The sequence below is a fragment of the Monocercomonoides exilis genome (genome assembly GCF_001643675.1).
Source record: "Monocercomonoides exilis strain PA203 chromosome Unknown scaffold2-2631571, whole genome shotgun sequence".
In the NCBI taxonomy this organism is placed as follows: domain Eukaryota; phylum Preaxostyla; order Oxymonadida; family Polymastigidae; genus Monocercomonoides; species Monocercomonoides exilis.
The window spans coordinates 2347740-2367108 of record NW_027150547.1 but is presented as its reverse complement, the minus strand read 5'-3'; the positions used below and the strand labels follow the sequence as shown (position 1 = coordinate 2367108).

The 19369-nt window shown below is 38.9% G+C and overlaps 2 protein-coding genes across 2 annotated transcripts; one reads left to right on the top strand and one right to left on the bottom strand.

The window, feature by feature from the left end:
- Window positions 1-5662: 5662 nt before the first annotated feature.
- Window positions 5663-13079, top strand: MONOS_958 (putative serine/threonine-protein kinase AFC3; the record flags this gene model as incomplete). The annotated part of the gene is made up of 5 exons (XM_067880095.1): window positions 5663-5835; window positions 5917-6083; window positions 6152-6246; window positions 6332-6461; window positions 6588-13079. The coding sequence occupies 5 exons, from the start codon at window positions 5663-5665 to the stop codon at window positions 12854-12856; spliced, it is 6834 nt and encodes a 2277-aa protein (XP_067736022.1). The 3' UTR covers window positions 12857-13079.
- Window positions 13056-19229, bottom strand: MONOS_957 (uncharacterized protein; the record flags this gene model as incomplete). The annotated part of the gene is made up of 2 exons (XM_067880084.1): window positions 13056-19125; window positions 19189-19229. 2 exons carry the CDS (start codon window positions 19227-19229, stop codon window positions 13527-13529), a joined length of 5640 nt encoding a protein of 1879 aa, XP_067736021.1. The 3' UTR covers window positions 13056-13526.
- Between the last annotated feature and the right edge of the window lie 140 nt (window positions 19230-19369).

Here is a 19369-nt window from a genome sequence, read left to right as displayed (position 1 = left end):
TTCAATCACTGTCTCATTAAACATACTCGCTTCATTCTACAGCACGACGTAAGTGTTCCTAACCAGCAGCTCAAAGCCTGTGCCATGCAAAAGTTTTAACTCTTCCACATCGCATGACTCTGTTTCCACCTCTCCCTCCAGACTGTTTAACACAACTTAATTATCCTACACATCCAGCGGCCCGCCTCACACCATAAGCGCATTCTCTGCTCCATCTCCAAACAGGTTAGATTCTATTCTCCTTTAATCACATATTTCACATTTTTCTTTCTATTTTTGCTCACTCATAATCCAGTGAATATACTTCTATTTTCTTTCAAAATAAAAATAAATAGAATTCTCGATCTGTGTTTCGGTTTTTTGTTAAAGTTAAAAAAAAACTGGCAAAAATTGAAAAAAATTAAATTTACAAAATAACAAGAAATGATTAATTCGTATGTGTTCGTATTTAAATATTGAAAATTTCCACCATACATCAGAGACGAAGAAGAGCATTAAGTGTTCTGTCTGACAATTTGTGACGACGATCTCCTATTATTCTGCGAGCTTTAGAAAATATTCTCTCACAAAATGATTCACTGCAAGGAGAAGTTGTTATGCAGTAAGCTATGTTGGAGAATATTGTATGCATTTCGCTATATGAACAAAAATCCTGGTAGAAAATGTAACCATCTTCCTCAACGACATCATCCTTATCTTTTTTAAGCAAAAGTTCTTTGAGTAGTCTCAAACATTGAGCCTTTATTTTGTGATGATTTTCATTCAACATGTGATCCAACATAGCTCTGAAACATGCAACGATCCTACCAAACCAATCAGAAAATGTGTTATCCCAAATAGTCTTCAATGTTTTGTTTTCTATATCAATATTGCACACTTCAATTCTTCTGAAACGAGAAAAATTGCATATGAAATCCACATCGCTCTCGCTCTCGCTTTCGCTTTCTATTGTTTCTTCATTTCTCGTTCGTTCTTTTGAATTTTTTGTATTTTCTTTATTAATTTGTGCTCTTTCTGATTTGTCTTCTGGCAAACTGTCCGATTTTTCATTACGTTGAGTAGTTTTTCTAGTGCTGTAGAAATTGATAAGATTTGTTTGATTGCATTCATATAGAAATTCATCATCCTTTTCTTCCTCCTCCGCCAAAATCAACCCAAACAAATCTTGTTCTTCAAAATCATCGGTTTCATATCGTTCATCAACTCCTTTTGCATTTTCCTGTAAATTTGAACAAAGCGTTGATATGAAACAATATAATTCTTGAAGCTTTGAATTTGAAAACTCAATATTTTGAGTTTTTGCACGGTTTGTTGAATCAGAAGCAGTGAAAGCTGAAACCGTACAAGTCTCACTTAATTCCTTATCCACTTTTTCAGAGTTTTCAAAAGCCTTTTGCAGTTTTTCTGTAGAAAGAAATGAAATGTCTTGAAAAAGATGGTCCGATAAAGTTTTGATATTAGGATTTTGTATTGAAAGAAATGGTGTTGAATCATGGAAAATGGAAAACGTGGGGAATGAGGAAATATTTGTGGAGGATGGGGAAGAAGAAGATGATGATGAAGATGAAGAAGACGATGACGATGACGACGACGACGACGATGACGACGAAGAGGAAGAATGAATAGATAAGTTTTGATTCTGACACATAGATTCAGATGAGTCTTTGCTGCAAGAACGTGATCGAGATTCGCATGTTTTTTTGGCTTCATTAAAAATGGCTTTGGTAACTTTAAAAAAAAAATTATCAAGAAAAAAGAAAATTTTCAATTGTTTAATAAAAACATATGTTTTTCTTTGAAATACAAACGTTCTCTTGGGTCGCAAGTGAATTTATGAGTTCGATGCTTATGTGATCCAATCGGTGTTAGTGCGTATGATGTTGCTATGAGTTGTCCAGAAAAATCACAAAGAGTGTAATTATATAACAGAATAACTATATCTGTCAATGCGTTATGCCATTCTCCATCAACGAAATACACATTTGTTGAAAAAGAATAAAACAAATTCATTGCTTGAATAACAACAGGAAAGGCATCTCCAAGTTTTGTCGATTCTTTTTCAAAAATCAGATGAATCGAATAAAGTGGATACAGCAACAATTCAGAAAGTGCTATTTCAAATATTTCTTTGTCTGAAAGCATTTTCGTTTTGCTTATTATTGATTGATTCTGCCTTATAAAGAAACAAATATTATACAAACACAGCCATCTTGTAGCAATAAATGTTGGGCATCTTTTTTTCAAACTGTTTCTGAAATTTGATAAATGTGCTTGCTGACTGAATTTAATAATCAATTCCTTCATTTGCTTCAGTTTTGCATTTTCTGAAAAAGCGTGACTGACAACCAAATTGATTAAATGATTAAGACATCTGACAAAAATTGGTCTTGGATAATTATATGCACGTGATGAACCACACAATTCCGTCCAATCATTTGTTGATATTCTATTCAAAGCCAAAACTTGTGGTTTCAGTCCATCTGAGCACCAAGCTCTGACAGAACATCCATAAGCACTCAACTCGGTCATTATTTCCAATCCTAAATTGAAATAATCGGATTCTGATCGACAACTTTTATACAATTTCCAAAAGATAGGTTTTGACGATTGATCCATCGTTATTAAGCCCACTGCAGTGTAGCCCACTCCCTCAACAACTCCTCCATCAATAACTACTCCTAGGGGATTGTTAGAAATAATTGAAATTGCTTTTTCTATTTTCTTTAAATTTGCTTCAGGAAGCAGTTTGGTGACATTTCTCTCTGTGAGGCGAGGAAAAATATCTTCCCTATGCATGTGCGGATTTTCTTGTGATGATTTTATTAGTGCAGAAACAAAATCGTTAAATTCGTTTGTTGCTACAGAAAGAAAAGAAATATTACTATGGGCAACAAGGTTGATGAAAGATTCAGTGAGCTCTCCTTTCAATGTTGTTTCAGAAGAGCTATTGTTTAACTTCGAATTAACTGACCGTGTTGATAAATTGGACTTCTGTGAAAAGAACAATGATATCTGATTATTCTGAATTAAATCACATTTGTGATTATAAATCATTGAATAGTCCTTTCGACCCGTCACTCCACAAGCAACACCATCTTTCTCACATGGACACATGAAAAGTCTGTGCAAATCCTTTTTCGAAGTTCTGTCTTTATACAAAGGAGCAAATGCAATAAACAATTTGTGATTCACGATGTCGAGAGTCGGTTTGGAAATGACCAATTCTTTCTGCTTTGGATGAAAATAACCTGTGAAAAAATATTGCATTTATAATAGATTAATTTCAACAAAAAATTAAATATGAAAACAGTTTGCGTATTCACCATTTTCTATTTTTTCGAGTTTGATCCATTCACATCTGTGTGATTTAAATATCTCCTCTGTTTTTTTAAATAGCTGAAACTATTTTGATCAAAATATATATAAAAAAACAATTGTTTAAAATAAAAAAAATTAAAAAACTTTCCTCAAACGATTTCTGGATTTTCCAATGAAGAAGCAAACACATGTGATGCATCCATGTATACCAAATATATAAAAATTTCCAAATGCTTTATTATCTGAAAACACGTCAGTGACCGGCAGTGACGTGAGTGCCTTGGTATTTGTACCACAAAAAATGATCACGACACAACCCATTGTTCATATTAAAATAAAAAATGAACATTTTAAAAAAGAAAAGTATTTAAAAATCCTTTTTATAATAGAAGGTGAATTACAATAAAATATCAATTTTTCTTTGCATTTCTTGTTTCAAATTGAAAAAAACCAATTTTTAATATGAGTGAATGTAATTTTTTTCTGTCACGTCACGTAACTTCAAAAATGTTCACGTCAGAAGGCATGTGACGCAGATGCTTACAAAAAAGCATCGAATGTCCGTATTTTTCTAAAAATTATTTGAAGCACTCGAATTCCAGTCTTTTGCAAATTTGCGAAACGAAACTCATTTTATTAATCACTTCATTTCTCATCAATAATAAACTTTCTGTTTATACAGTCTAAATCGGATATAAGCACATCGGTTTTTGCACAATTTTTAATGACGATTCCGATTGTGATTATATACGATGCTGCTTTACACAGAAAGAAATAAAAATAAATTAATAAAATAATAAAATTTGGGTTCATTTTTTTATTTTTGTAAATTCTACACAAATTGGTGATTATTTTCGAAATCATATTTCTTCGAAGAAAAAATTCGGGTTAATATTTTTGTTTAAATTTTCTCTTTTCCATTTTTGTCAATGAACACAGAAAAGAAATCACTCCAACTAATATCATTTCTGTCTTTCTTTTACATCAAACTTTGAATTAAGATTAAATAAAATGAACAAATCATTTCAACCAAAATTTTGTTTTCGAATTCATGAAATTTTCATAATAATGCACATCCCGAAAAAAGTTATGATTTCAAAAATAATCACCCAAATACACTTTTTTCACTTGTGTAATTAATTTTTTCATTAACACATATTATTTTGACATATTTGAGCACATTTTTGAAAAAGCGAAAAAATAGAATTTTTGATCTGAAAATCGATTTTTCATTGAAAAAATCACCCAAAATGATAAAAAATGTGATTAAATATAATAAGCCCTGTGATTATATGCGATTGAAAATGAATGAAACATAGGCCTCAAATGTCGGTGCATCGAAAAATGAAACTATATACGAATGTGATTATATTCGATGTGATTATATCCGGTTTTGACTGTGTTTGACAATCAGATCAAACATCTGAATCCTTCTGAGAAATGCTCAAAGATTGACTAATTCTTTTTGAATTATTCAATGCTTTATTTATCATGGAAAGGAAACATTTGCAACTTTCCAAAAAGAATAAGTCAATCTTTGAATGTTTCTCAAAAAACTTCAACTGTTTTATCTGTTCATGAAAAATCAACAGAGAGTTTGTTGTTGTTATACAAAGCAATATTTTTATATAAATAAGTTTTCTAATATAGAAAAAACAAAACCAAAAAAACGAATTATTTTGCAGATTTGATATGATTTTAGTGAATAAGTTGAAACATAATATAACATTTTTTTATGTTTCGTGAAATGACACTTATTGCTAACAATTTTTTGAAAATCGGTTTTTTTAAATTATGCATTTTCTTTTGTTTAGTCTGAAGAGATAAACAGTTACTTGAAAAAAAATTATTCTCTCAAATGAAGTTTTGTTTTATCTTTTCTTTCAATCATTATTCTCTTTAATTTTTCAACGACTGAACAAAATTGAATGAATGTCTTTTTCTCAACTTTTTCTCTCACTTTCATTCTTTTTTTTGAGAATATATAAAATTGCGCAAAAAAACTATTTTTCAAAATATACATTTGGTTTTGAAAAGTATCTGACATTATTCTCCTTCATTAAAATCAATAATAATTTGGAATTTCATAATTATTCTTTCCAAAAAATTATCATTGATTTTTCGCCATAATACCGTTAAAAAGATCACAAATTTTATGAGATTTGCCAATAGTACAGCTTATCATGATAAGATGGAACATAAAGTAGATGAAAATGGCATGTTATGTTTCGTTAATAAATTGTTTATTAAATATTCATATTTTTGAATTCTGTTCTGATGGAACCAATAAATAGGACATTTTGTGTTTTCTCTTGGTCAAAATTTGACGCCACGATATAAGATTATGCGGCAACTTGGAGAAGGTACTTTTGGAAAAGTTTTGCAATGCTGGGATCGTTCAACAAGATCGTACGTAGCAATTAAAGTTGTGAGAGCTATCAAAAAATACACAGAAGCAGCAAAATTGGAAATATGCATTTTAGAAGATATTGTCAAAAGTGACCCAAACGATGATAGGTATTTTCCACTTATAATTTACATAAAATTACATTGATTTTTGCAAAAATTTCAATTTTAATTTAATTAATAATTTAACAGTTACTGTGTCAAAATGATTGATTGGTTCGACTATGATGGGCAGTACTGCATTGTATTTGAAGAGCTGGGCCCATCTTTGTACGAATTTCTTCGACACAATGAATTTAGAGGATTTTCAATATCTCATGTGAGAACTTTTGCAAAGCAAATCCTTCTTGCAGTATCACGTTTGTCTTTTTTGTATTCGAAAATGTTACATTAATCAAATAATTTGATTTAATTTACTTTTTTAAAGATATTCACAATCAAATGCACTTGATTCACACTGACATTAAACCCGAGAATATTTTGTTAGTTGGGAAGGGATATGATCAACTTGATGTGCCAAATGTCTGTATTTTAAATATCAGTTATAAAAAATTGTTGATTTATTAAAAATAATGTTTATTTAATATTTTCATTTTTAAAAATTTAGAGTCTTCCATATCTGATTCCTCGATCTTCATTTATAAAACTTATTGATTTTGGTAGTGCAACTTATTCGAGTGAACATCATTCTTCTATAATTTGCACAAGACATTATCGCCCTCCAGAAGTGATTTTAGGTTTGAGAATAATATTTTTTTCAAAAAATTGCATTTATAACATTCATTTTCATTTGCATTATTTCTCGTTTTACATCAAAAAATTTCTTTCCGTCTGAATATAATCTCAACATTAAACACAACCAGGGCTTGGATGGTCGTATGCAGCCGATATGTGGTCTGTTGGGTGTGTGCTGGCAGAGCTTGTGACAGGCGATGCACTGTTCCAAACACACGACAACATGGAGCATTTGGCATTGTGTGAGAAAATACTGGGCGAAATACCTCAGTCTTTGGTTAAGAAAGTAATGGGCATTGACAGCACATCGACTCAGCATCTGGAAGCAGTGAAAGCACAAAGCAAGCCAAAAAGCACAGCAAAGAAAGAAGGCGGACCTCTTTACAACAGCTACACCAAAATCAAAAACCTGTTCACTTTCAGTTTTTCTCCCAGAGTTGCCTCTCCAAAGCCATCAAAGCAGCAATCAGAGGCCAACGACTCGAACTGGTCTGACCTCTCCGAAAATGCCAGCGGGGTCGAAGGAGCCAAAGGGAAAGCAGCAGCAGCAGCAGCAGTCACAAAACGTGCAGTTCCTCTGCCGTCGAGCAAGTACTTCCACAAGATGCATCTCGACTGGCCACATCGGTGCCTCACGCGCTCCTCAATGCGGATGGTGGCACAGCAACAGCCGCTCTCTGCGCTCCTCTCGACACACCCTGCCCTCTGCGACCTGGTGAAGAAGTGTCTGTGCTACGACTCGGCTTTGAGGATCACAGCGAAGGATGCTCTGATGCACCCGTTTGTGACAGGGGTGATGAATGTGCTGAGAGAAGGCAGATGGGGACTGACAGTAGCTGAGGAGAGGAGAGCGGACGCTGAGTCAGAAGAGCGCAAAGCACGTCAAAAGAGGAAGAAGCAGGCGCATGGGCATCTACACAGACACACACTTCATGAAAAGAACCAATCATTAATGAATGACATTCACAATCACAATCACCTCCATCATCATAATCATCATCTTCACCAACATCATCACTCCAAAGAAAAGGCACGCAAACGCAAACGCCAACAGATGGAGCAGTTAGGATCATCTGATGCTCCAACATCGACTGAGCTGATGAAGAACAAGACTTCATTTTCTGCACAAAACCAGACGTCTTCCAAATCTCCGCCTGTTCCAGACAATCCTTCTCTATTTGACCACTCAGCCACACCTCAGCGTTCTCGATCTTATTCCTCTTTTTTATCACCCACTCCACCAAGTTCTGCTGCTAAAAGTATTTCACCTGCAATGGATGCAACAACTACAAAGAATGATAACAAACAGACTTTGAAGAATGATCAAGAAAAAGAAGAGATAAAAGAAGAGAAAATCGATAACGAGAGTCACAAAGTTGATAATGAACCAGACTCAGCACAATCTTCAATCACAAAGGAAAATCAGTTGGAGACACCAAAATTATCTGAAATAAGCAAATCTTCTTCATTCGATTCAGAATCATCTGAATTAACAAATGATGTTGAAGCCAGTTCAGTTGAATCAAATGTGAATGCTTCTGCTTCTGCTTCTTCTGACATTCTCACAGCAGCTTCACATCAACACACACCTCTTTCTGCATCTATGCTCCTCTCTTCTCTTCCTTCTGTTTCATCATCATCATCAACGTCATCATCTTCTTCTTCATCTGATCAATCTTTTGTCTCACCTGTTCCGACTGAAGATTCTGACTTAGAACATTCATCACATTCATTCACTGTTCCTCAGCCTCGCCACTCTGCACCTTCTGTCGATGCTTCTCCTTACTATCTCTCAATGCTTGCCAACTCAGCTCTTTCTTCAAACGAACCAAACAAAATACAAAAGTATCTGCCTCACTTTGTATCTCCCTTAAGCCTCACAAAGAATACCACAGCGCATTCATTCACATCTCCATCTCCTCAGCCCTCAGCTGTTTCTCTTCCTTCAAGAACATCCCTCACCCCGTCTTCCTTCTCCCAGCGGAACTCTTCCTTTGTCCTGTCTTACTCTCCCTTCACTTACCAGTCGTCACACCAGGAGCTGTCACAATCTCCTCTTCCTTTCCATCCAGAAGAGCTGCTCTATTCAACTCCTCTCAACTCTCACTCAGCCTCTGTCGAAGCTGCCTCTCGGCGCGCCTCACTTTCAGAGCAGGAAATAGGCAAGTATTCACCTGTGATGGAAGACATGGACAAAGACAGATCTGAGACAAACAATGCAGATACAATGGAGAATAATGCTGATGCAGAGGGAGATGCAAGGAATGCTGCTGTTGAAATTGCACAGTCTCCTTCGAATGACAAAGCAGATGAAAGCAGCAGCAACAAGCAATCAGAAGAGATTGAACAGGAAAATGTGAAACCTTCAGCACAATCAGCAGAAGAATCCAATGAAAAGTCAAATGAAGCAACTGGCCGCTCAAACAAAGCAAAAGAAATGAAAAGCAGCGAGGAATCAGATGAAAATGCAGAAGAAGAGCCAGCTGTTAAAAAGAGAACACGAGCAGAGTATTTGAAAGAGCAGAAGAGAAAAGGAAAGAAAGAGCAGAAATTAAAGAAGGAAAAATTGAACACACCGAAAAAGCGGATGAAACGGGAAGAAGCGACTTCAGAGCTGAAAGGAAGGAAGATGGCACTTGGAATACACCATGGCACATCATCATCGCCATTTCACCAAATCTACTCAGACAATCCTTCCTCAGCCAGCCAGCTCGACCAAAGCGACGGAGTCAATTCTCTCTCTACCTCAACAGCTGTGCTCACATCTGCTGCCACTCTCTTCGCTCTCCCTTCATCTTCACTTCACTCTTTAACATCTGATCCACACACACAATCAACACAGGGCATGAATGCTAACAATGGATCATCTGTTTCGTCCCTTTCGTCTTCTGCTCTTCCTTCGTCTGTGATAACACCCTTACCCACTTCAATCACTTATCCTTCTTTTCTCTCTTCTCCTGCTGCTTATCAGACACAATCACACACTCAATTCACAATGCAACCATCTTCCTCTTCTTCTTCTTCTTCTTCCTCCTCCTCCTCCTCATCATCATCATCAACAGCAACACACACTTCAAATGATCAGTCCATTTTCCACTTCACTTCTCCTCAGAATTCTTCTTCTGTGCCTTCTTCCAGTCCATTTCTCTCTCACCATCCTAACTACAGCTCCTTCGTCTCTTTTCCTCAGTCATCAAATTCATTTCCTTTCCCTCTTCTTTCCCCTTCTGCCACTCTCACTCTCCCTCTGCTTCCTTCAAAACCTCAAATTGTGCCCTCTTTTCTGCACACTTCATACTCTTCCTTTCAGAACAAAGAACCAACTTCACTTTCACCTCAGTTTGCTCCTTCGCTCTCTTCCCCTATTTTTGCCCCTTCTCAGGTTTCTTCTCACAATTCTGGTTCTCTTTCTCCCTCATTTTCATCAACAACAACAACATCATCATTATCATCCTCTTCATCCCAATATTCTTCTTCCTCCTATTCCTCCTCTTCCTCTTCCTCTTCTTCATTACTCTCTTCTCCTTCATCTCAATCCACCGGAACCAGCCTCCCCCCCTCAACACCCCTCCAAACCTCAACCAACATTTTCGCTTCCTTTTCCACCGCCTCTTCGATGATGATGTCTCCCTCTCTCGCGCACCAGCGCCGGGGCCTTCGTTCAGTCACTGTTGCCCCGTCTGCCTCTTCCCTCTCTCCACACGCTTCAGAAATGACATACCCTTCTGGCTCCTTCTCGCTGTTTTCTGTTCCACCCACACCTCCCAACACTCTTCTCGGCTCTTCTGCTTCTGGATCGTCCTCTCTGTCGTCGCTGTCACCGTCAAACTTTGCAAGCTCCGGGAATCCATTTTCACAGGCAAAGCTCACACCGTCTGGAATGAGCTATGATATTGACCTGTCTGCTGGCTCTTCTCTTTCGCTGAAGAAGTCTTCCTCACAAAGCAGCAAGTGTTCATTGAAGTACAAGCCGTCTTTGTCTGCTTCTGTTATCTCACTCTCTGACTCTGAGTCGCATTCTTCGTTTTCTCCCTCCTTTTCGCCTGCTCACAAACACAAAAAGCGACACACTCAAAACTCTTCATTTCATTCTTCAGATGCTCAGCACAGACAGTCTGGCCATTCATCTTCACCTGACTCAACTTCATCCAACACATCTTCATTCGACTCTTCTTCTTCTTCTTCTTCTTTTCAATCTCGTTCATCAAGCAGATCACCATCACCTTCATCTTTCCTGTCTTCAACACATTCACGATCTTCTTCTCTTTCATCAACATTTTCATCATCTTCTCCTTTTTCTTCTTCATCATTTTCAGATATTTCAGCACATTCTTCTGATTCCAAAGCATCTTCTTCTCCCTGTTCAACTTCTTCATTCACATCTTCCACAACTTCTTCTATTTCTTCGTCTTCAGACATCAAATCACACCATCTCTTTTCAGCATCACGCTCAATTTCTGTGTGGCGGCTTCATCTAACAGAAGTACAGAGGATCAGACAAGCCATCTCAGCAAAGGAGAAGAAAGAGAGAGAAGAAAGAAAAAGAGCAAAATTGTTTGAACTCGGAATAAAAGCAGACAAAGAGAATCAAAAGCTGGAGGAGGAGAAAGAAGAGGTAAGGCGCTTGAATGGAGGAGATGCACTCCACCCCATCCAATTGAATGAGGCAGACGAAGAAGACGACGATGATCTGTTTGCCGAGTTTTCGCCTCCAAGAAACAAAGCAGCTGAACAGATTCAGACACCTGCGCTGTCACTAAAGCCGTTGAGCCAGAAGCAATCATCTGCGACTCAAGCGCCATCATCTCAGCAACTTTCAGAAAAGCAGCCAGTTTTGGGTGGAAGAGGTGCAACTTCAGCATCGATGTCGATGGCGGAGTCTCTTCCACCGTCGCTTTCACCACATCATCACACAGCACATGCACTTGCTGTTGTGAAGAAGAAGCTACAAAACAAGAGACAGCTGTCTATTCCATCACTGTCGCCGTATGATGAGGATGAAGTCGATGAAGAAGAAGAAAAGGACAATAATGAATTGAAGCCAATGAACAAAATGGATGAACCAATTGAAGATATTTCAAAAAAGGATATCAGTCAGATAGAAATCGATTCTCCTTCGAGTGCAGCAGCCAAAGGCAAGACACAAGGATTGGATGTGCTCGATGGGATTGTGATTGGAGATGAGACAAGCAGCGCAGAAGGCGAAGATTTCGGAGTTAAAAAGAAGAAGAGATGTCCCGATGAGGATGATGTATTTGATGCACTTGAACAGAGAAGGAGGTTGGTTGAAGAAGTGAAGAAGAGGAAGGAAAGGAGAAACAGGAGGAAGAAGAGGCACAGACAAAGAAAGAGGAGGTATTACAAACATTTGAATGAAAAGAGGCTGAGAGAGAAAGAGGAAAGGCATCATAGAAAGAGCGTCACGGAACCTGCTATTTCAGAAGAAGATGAAGAAATCAAGAAAAATGAAGGTTTATCGAATGAGCAAAAACAAAAGAAAAACTATGATGAGAAAAAGGACAAAAGCGAATTTCTCGGAGAAACTGAATCAGAAACATCGAGTGACACAGGGAGTGAATTAAATGTCAATTCCAGATCAAATCAGACAACAGAGAATCAGACTGCAAAAGGGAAAAGCTATGCAATCCATAACAGAAAACTGAAGCAGCATAAACATCGGCAGCACCACATTCGCAGCGGAGGATTAAAAATACCAAAGTTTGAAAGCTCTCCTGTTTCTCATTCATCCGTGTTTAATGAACTCACAGCATGGGAAGAGAAGATGAAGCGGATTGGCAAGGAAAAGCTTGAAAAGAACAGAAAACGACGCTATTCTCATATTCTGTCAGTTATTTCACAGCGTCTGGGACTAGGAGATTCAGGAAGAGCAGAGCTTGAACAATCAGAAGAAGAAGAAAATGAGGCTCCACAAGAAGAAAAATCAAGGAAAGAGAAGAAAGACAGCGGATGGGAAATGCTGAAGAAGCAGTTTGCAGCAGCTGTTGGACTTAGAAAAGAACAAAAAGACAAAGCAACAATGGGAATGACCTCAAAAGAGGAAACGTCAAATGAAAAAGGAGGGAAAAACGATCAGACATATCTAGTTGCTCCTTCGAATCTGTTGAATTCAGCGGCTGCAACAGCACCTGCATTATCATCAACTTTATTCTCGTTGCAGACAACCACTTCGTCAAAGGCTACAAATGCATTGTTAACAACCTCATCTGCTTTTCCCATCTCTCCAATAATAGCAGACTCTTCTTCAGGTTTTTATCCAACAAATACACAGACTGCCACAACATTGGTTCCTCCTTCTGCTCTCCTTCCGCCTCCTTCATCGAATTCAGAGATATTTTCAGACTCCACAATTGCACGCTCCAATCTTTTCCGTTCATAATTCATTTATTATAAGATATTCGTTCTGTATTTTTTTTTTGTTCACGACTTTTTAAAACTTACTGTTTACGTTTGTATTTTTTGTTTATTGTTGATTACATAGTTTTTATACAATCTGTGCTTTTTTGCGTGTAAATATTGTAAAGTTTATTTCTTTTTATTACCAAAATGCTTAAAGGCATGCTATTTGTTTGTGTGCATTTTTTAAAACAATAAAAAAACAGACTAAAAGCGATAGCCAAATTATTATTGAAAGTGTTATAAAGAAAATGAGCGAGAAAAATATTTCATCGAATGAAATTCGAAGTTGGTGGTTTTAGAAAACAAAAAAACAAATCTCTAAGTTTTTTCTATAAAATAGTTAAGTAAAAAAAACGTCAAGGTTTATTACTAAAAACGTCAATAAAACACAAATAAATGTAAAAAACACCATCAAACTGAAGTGGTTATTAATAGAGTGAAGTGAATGAGTTTATAAAAATAATTATAAGTTGCAATAAAAAATACATAAGAACTTGTAAACAAAAAATACGTCCCTTCCGTTAGTGAAGATAATAAATCTGCAATAAAATACAAACATAGATATTACATATTTATAAATGGCGAAATGATTAGCTGAAAGAAAGTGCATATATTTTATCAGAAAGAAGACAATGAAATTAATCAAATCCTCACTTCAGATGAAAAGTGTGGCAAAACGACTCATACAAATTCCTATCAACAAGACTCGCATCATCAGACTGCAGAAAGTTAATGAAAGACATTGGAAAGATGGATTCTTCAGGTATAACATCAAGTGAGACATCCCGTTCAAGCTCCGACGGAGGAGCCTTTCCCATCAAAATCGTGCCCAGCTCTTTGTCTGTCTTGGCCACGTGGTCAGACAGCCACATTCCTGTGTTCTCCACAACTGACTGCGACGACACACCTTCGCGCGCTGCCGAAATAACAAACTTGCATATCTTTCGCACTTGGTTGATGTGCTCTGAAAAGTGCTTCTTCCGGTGCTTGTGCGAGACAGAAAACCTCCTCATCATCACCTCCTCATCTGAGAACGAAAGGAAGAACGCAACCACAAACGATCTAAGCTTCTGTTTCAGCTCAATCATGTGCTTGGCCTTGCGCTCTTCCACATCTGACGTTGTGGCGCCGTGCGACACACTCTTAATTTGCTGCACGTCAATCTCGATCTTCTCAACGCTGTCCAGCAGATCGAGTGCATAGTTGCAGCACTGCTGATGCGCATTGTCCAGCCGAGGAACATCAGACATATGCTGCTCGCTCCACTCCATCATGTGCAGCGTCTGGTCGTTGCGAGGATCCAAATCGAGTATTTTCACCGTCTTCTTCGCAATGTTGAATAGCTGATCTCGCGTCTGCAGGAAACAGCCAAAGAAGCTAAGCGCAATTGCACCGATATTCAGAACAAAGAATGCAATTAAAAGAGAGTTGTATGCATTGATAGAGATGTCTTGCTCGTTGCTGAGAATCTGAGAGTACTTCAGCAATCCTCCTTTTAAATCATTCATTGTCAAGCTATTGATAACTTGTATGTGAGAATTATTCGCAAGTAGAATGTTTGGATTCCTGTCGCTTGCAATGACAATCGAAGATGAAAGAAAAGTATTTATAAGACCATCCAATCCACTGAAATTCCCAGACATTCCATACAAACGTGTTTTGTTGTTGCAATCAGCTTGCGACTCCACAGGAAAACATTCTGCAGAATCGAGCATGAGTTTGTTGATTTCCGAGTCAACTACATAAGTTCGTGGAGTATCCAAAGAATCTATCATATCATCACCTGTGATTGCACCTCCAGTGTTTTTGCCTCCGCCTTCTTTCACTTTCTGATGAAGCAACGAGAAAAATGTCTCGGTTCTTTTCATAAGCCTTTGAATTTCGGTGAGATTGTTGGACAAATGATTCAGCCCGTCCCAGAGAGGGCAAGTGGCAGTGGTGTGTATCATATCCTTTGCATTATCAGGCATTGTGTAATAAGGTGTAACGATGCTCATTGAAAGAAGTGCAATAAGTTCGACAATAACTGTTCGGAAGGACGCAAGATAAATGGCTCCATTAGGCTTCGACACGGATGTGATGGCAACACTCGAAATAGAATAAAATACAATTGAGAATGTGATGATAAATATCAATCCAACAACGACACGGAAATAGAAAGAACATGGAATAAATGAGTTGTTTTTCTTTACCTTTTCTTCCAAATCTGCCAATTTGTCTTGCTCCTCCATTGCTTCAAGTTTCATTTCATTCTCCTCATTTGCCTCTTCCTGAGCGAGCCTCTCCTTCTCCAAGTCATTCTTATCTCCACCAGCAGAATTAGAGAGTTCTGGGCCAGCATTGGACGAACCTGGTGCCAAAGGAGAAGACGGCATGGAAGTCGTAAGATATTGCATAGCATCTTGCTCTCCATCCTTTTCTGAACGATGCTTTTTCGACTGTTGATGCTTACCATGGTGATGCTTGTGGGTCTTTTCAGATTTCTGTTCTTCGTACAAATAGCGCTCTCGATCATCGCTCAGTGGCATTCCAGGCATTTGATTCGCAATCGATCCATTTTGAGTGAGTACAGAATACAACGAAGGAATAAGAGATGGGCTTTGACTGTCTGCTTGTTGAGATTGCGCCTGCATCATCAAAGCTGCCTGGCCAGTTGGATCGTTTGGATGAGGAATCATCTGCAGCTGTCCGACTTGTTGCTGCGTTTGCTGGAACAAAGCACTCTGGAATGGTGAAGGCGTGGGAGCGGGTGCAGTTTTCATGTTTGGTACATTTCCATACGCAGATGCAAAAGTCGTTGCACTTGTTGTGGGTGATACTTTCAATGCAGAATAGTCATTTCCAAATGAAGTAATAGAAGATCGTGTCTGATACATTGATGATACTGCGTTCCTTTGATATCCTTGATTCGTTTGAGCATCAAACGATGCTGCTGACGGGGCTCTGTCCATTGGATCAACAGGTTCGCGCTGCTGCTCCGTTGCCTCATCGGTTGATGAAATCGTTCGGAATTTTGGTCCAGGCTGATCGCTAAGATCGATTCCCACTGTTTTCAGCACCTTTTGAAAACTGACATCAACCTGTGAATCGTCAATCATGCTCTGAGAATGCTCTGGTGATTCAATCCCATCCGACTTTTCTTCATTTATCTGCGACAATTGAGGATGTGACCTCATTTCCGATAAGTCGTCTGCATCATCCCTGTTTCGCTTTGATCTTGCTGTGCTGTCTGTTGTAGTATCAAATAAGTCTCTTGACCGGCTCTGCCGCATTCGTTGGTCCCACCGCAGTGCATCGTCCTCGTGGTCTTTGTCTGCCTCCTCCAGTCGCATCTTCAGCTTCAGAATTTTGTTCTTTGGTGCTGTCAGGAAATCATACACAATCGAGTGACGCTCTTTCTTCAACTTACGAATGGTGAGAACGTATTGAATGAGAAGTCCAGCAATATCGACTATTGTTATAACAATCCCCAAAACAAGAGTAATAAACACAGATTCCTGAGCCTTCTTCTCCACATTCTGGATGGTAACAATGGCAAGCGCCTTCATCGTCTCCATCATTGCAATTGGCACATTTGCGCTGATGAAATAGTATCCTGTGGAAAGCGGAGGTGTCTCGCCAGTCACATCATATTGCTGCAAATCCCAGCCACTGTTTGCTGCTGTGGCGCATGCGTCAATCAGGTTGCATTTCACACTCCACATTCCAGTGACTTGATCACCGACAGTGGAGCTGAAGGTAACGTTGATGGACTTCACCTCCCACATCGAGCGCTCTTCTGCATTAGCTGCCAATTTGTATGCAGTCTTCATGTGCTCCACAAGAACTCCCCGTCGTGAGCCAATCAAACCTTCCAGTTTTTGAATAGATGGGATGAACTCAGTGCCATCCGGCATTCCATGTGTAGGAAAGTAAATCAGTTGAGAGTGAAAATATTTCGAGAAAAGCATCTCTTCATACAAGTTCATTTGGCTCTTTGATACAGAATCCAATGTGGATACAGTGTTTACTGATAGCGAGAATGCTGACCAAGATTCCACAAATGCAATCACAAGGCCTGCAGTAATGGTGATCACACAAATAAACATAACTGGATAAAAATATGGAAGCAGGTTCTTTTTGTCCTGAAATAGTTTCAGAGCAGCAGCTGCATTTGCTCCACTTCTTCCCTGCCGAAACTTCTTCCTCTTTTTCTTGGTGATCTGTTTCTTCTTCGAGGCGTAAGTGTCTGGATGCGAAGCCGAGCGTCGGCTGTCTGTGCTGATGTAGCTGGCCCGCTCAAAGTTAAATTCGCGCCCAGAGCCTGGCACACCCATCTGCGAGGCAGCGATGGAGCCAGTCTCCTGCGACATGGAGGAGATGGTGGTGAGATCATCTTCAATCTGCTGTGCAATCGAAAAAAGAGACATTGCAGTTTCGTCATCCCGCTCAATGTCGCGTAGATGTACTCCGTATGCCCGAAGCAGCTGGGTGCTGTTCGGATACACAGCCAGCAGAGCAGTAAACTCATCGTTGGCAGTCATGTCGTGCTCCACAATCAAGTCGAGCAGGCGAATGGACCGGTTGACATCGATGTTGTCCTTCATCAGCATGATAAACAGTTGGTTGAGCAAATACTTGGCAGATTCATAGCTTTTAGTGGCCTTTGTCATCCCCGTGCGGAAGGCGCTTGTTGACTGGTTTCCAGATGACGAGCTGTCAACACTCGACCAAGTGGAGCGATGTCTTCCTCCATCCTTCTCCATCTCTGTGGTGACAACATGGATGAGCCACCGCTGGACAATCGAAGGGATGCACTGCTTCGACACACGCAGCGCCTCCACACCTTTCATAAAATTGTGCGAAAAGTAGCGGTGGAACAGCGCACTTTCAATCCAAATAGAACACGAATCGGGGAATTTAGTTGTGCCATAGTTGAGCACTTGACCAGCCAATGTAATGTATTGGTGTTCGCATCGAAGCGACCGCAATGAGAGAAAGCGAATGGCTCGCTCACACGCAAAAGAGCTTCTCCACTTCTTCACCACACGCGCAGGCTTTAAAGGCTTCTTCCCCTTTTCTTGTTCTGACGATTGAATTGAGGGAGAATAGTTTGAATGAGGAAGCAGATGATTCTGCGAAACTGAAAAGGGCTTTCCATTTGATGTGTTGTTCGACCCCGGCCCCAGCGATTGGGGCACATGAATCGGCAATGGCTCATTCGAAGGAGTAACACCCAAATTTGTTAGCCGCAAAGGTGTTCCGCGTTGGCTCAAAGATGTGGGAGTTGATGGAAGCGAAGACATAAAAGGAGACGATGGCTGTGCTGGATGCAAAATTGGCTGAGGCATCTGAAGAGAAGACGGCACATGTGTTTGCACTTCGATTGCGCGCTGCAATTCTTGCTTGTGTTTCACAGGCAGCTCTGGGATTTCTTCGCCTTCACCAACAACCCACAGCTTCTTCGCTCTGACAGAAGCCAGAAAATACATTAAAATGCTGAATGCGAGAGCCAACACAGCAAATCCTATCCAGCATGAATATGCATAAAGATTCCACTGCGAATCTGAAAGCGGAGCGCGTCTGCCTTCGGAAATGTCAGCTGCAGATGGAAAGATAGCAGTGCAGACCATACTCATCACAAAGAACGGAACAGGAAAGGCAAATGCTGCTGCATAGAGAGAATTTCCACGTTTATGGAAAAACGGTTGATAAAATACAATTATCAACGTTAGCAGCAAGAAGATCGCCAAACAAATTGCGGGAGCGGCATATGGTACAGTGCTTAGACAAAGCGAAACAACAACAGCAACTTGGGGTAAAAGTGTACTGAGTGCTGAAAAAAACCCTGACTGTGTAGAGAACGTCGCTTCAGGAAGATGATGGAAATTATAATTAAAGATAAATAATCTGAAAAAGAAGCACATTCCAACGTGCAAAACTCCTGTAATTGACCCTATAATAATGAAAACAGAATGAGCAGAGCCTTGGCAATCAATGGAAATAAGAGGTGATGAATGTTCCCCTCCAAGATAACACAAAAAATGCCCGCATTCAACATTAATTATTGGAATTGCAAATAAAGTAGAGCACAACGAACATCCAAGGACAATTATGCGTGACATTTCCCTGTGCAAACGAAGATTTTTCCGACCAATTACAGGAAGAAGAAATAGTCCGCAAATAGATAAAAGTGAAATCAATTCAACGATAATAAGCATGACCATCACGAAAATGTCACTACTCCATGAAATGGAAAAGTCAAGATATCTTGAATACAATTAACGTTAATGAATTTTGCATTATTAAAATTGATAATCAAAACGTTCATACCCAAAAAATGAAAGGCATCCGTGTTGAAACGCTCCAGTCATTGGCCAAACATTATATCGTAAATTGATTGCAATACATTGAAATGAAAAAATTATTAATTGTAAAAGCCAGAAGTAAAAACTAGTTATTTGTGCCTATATTCATTCAACAAAAATATTTGTTCAATTAACTGAGAAAAATG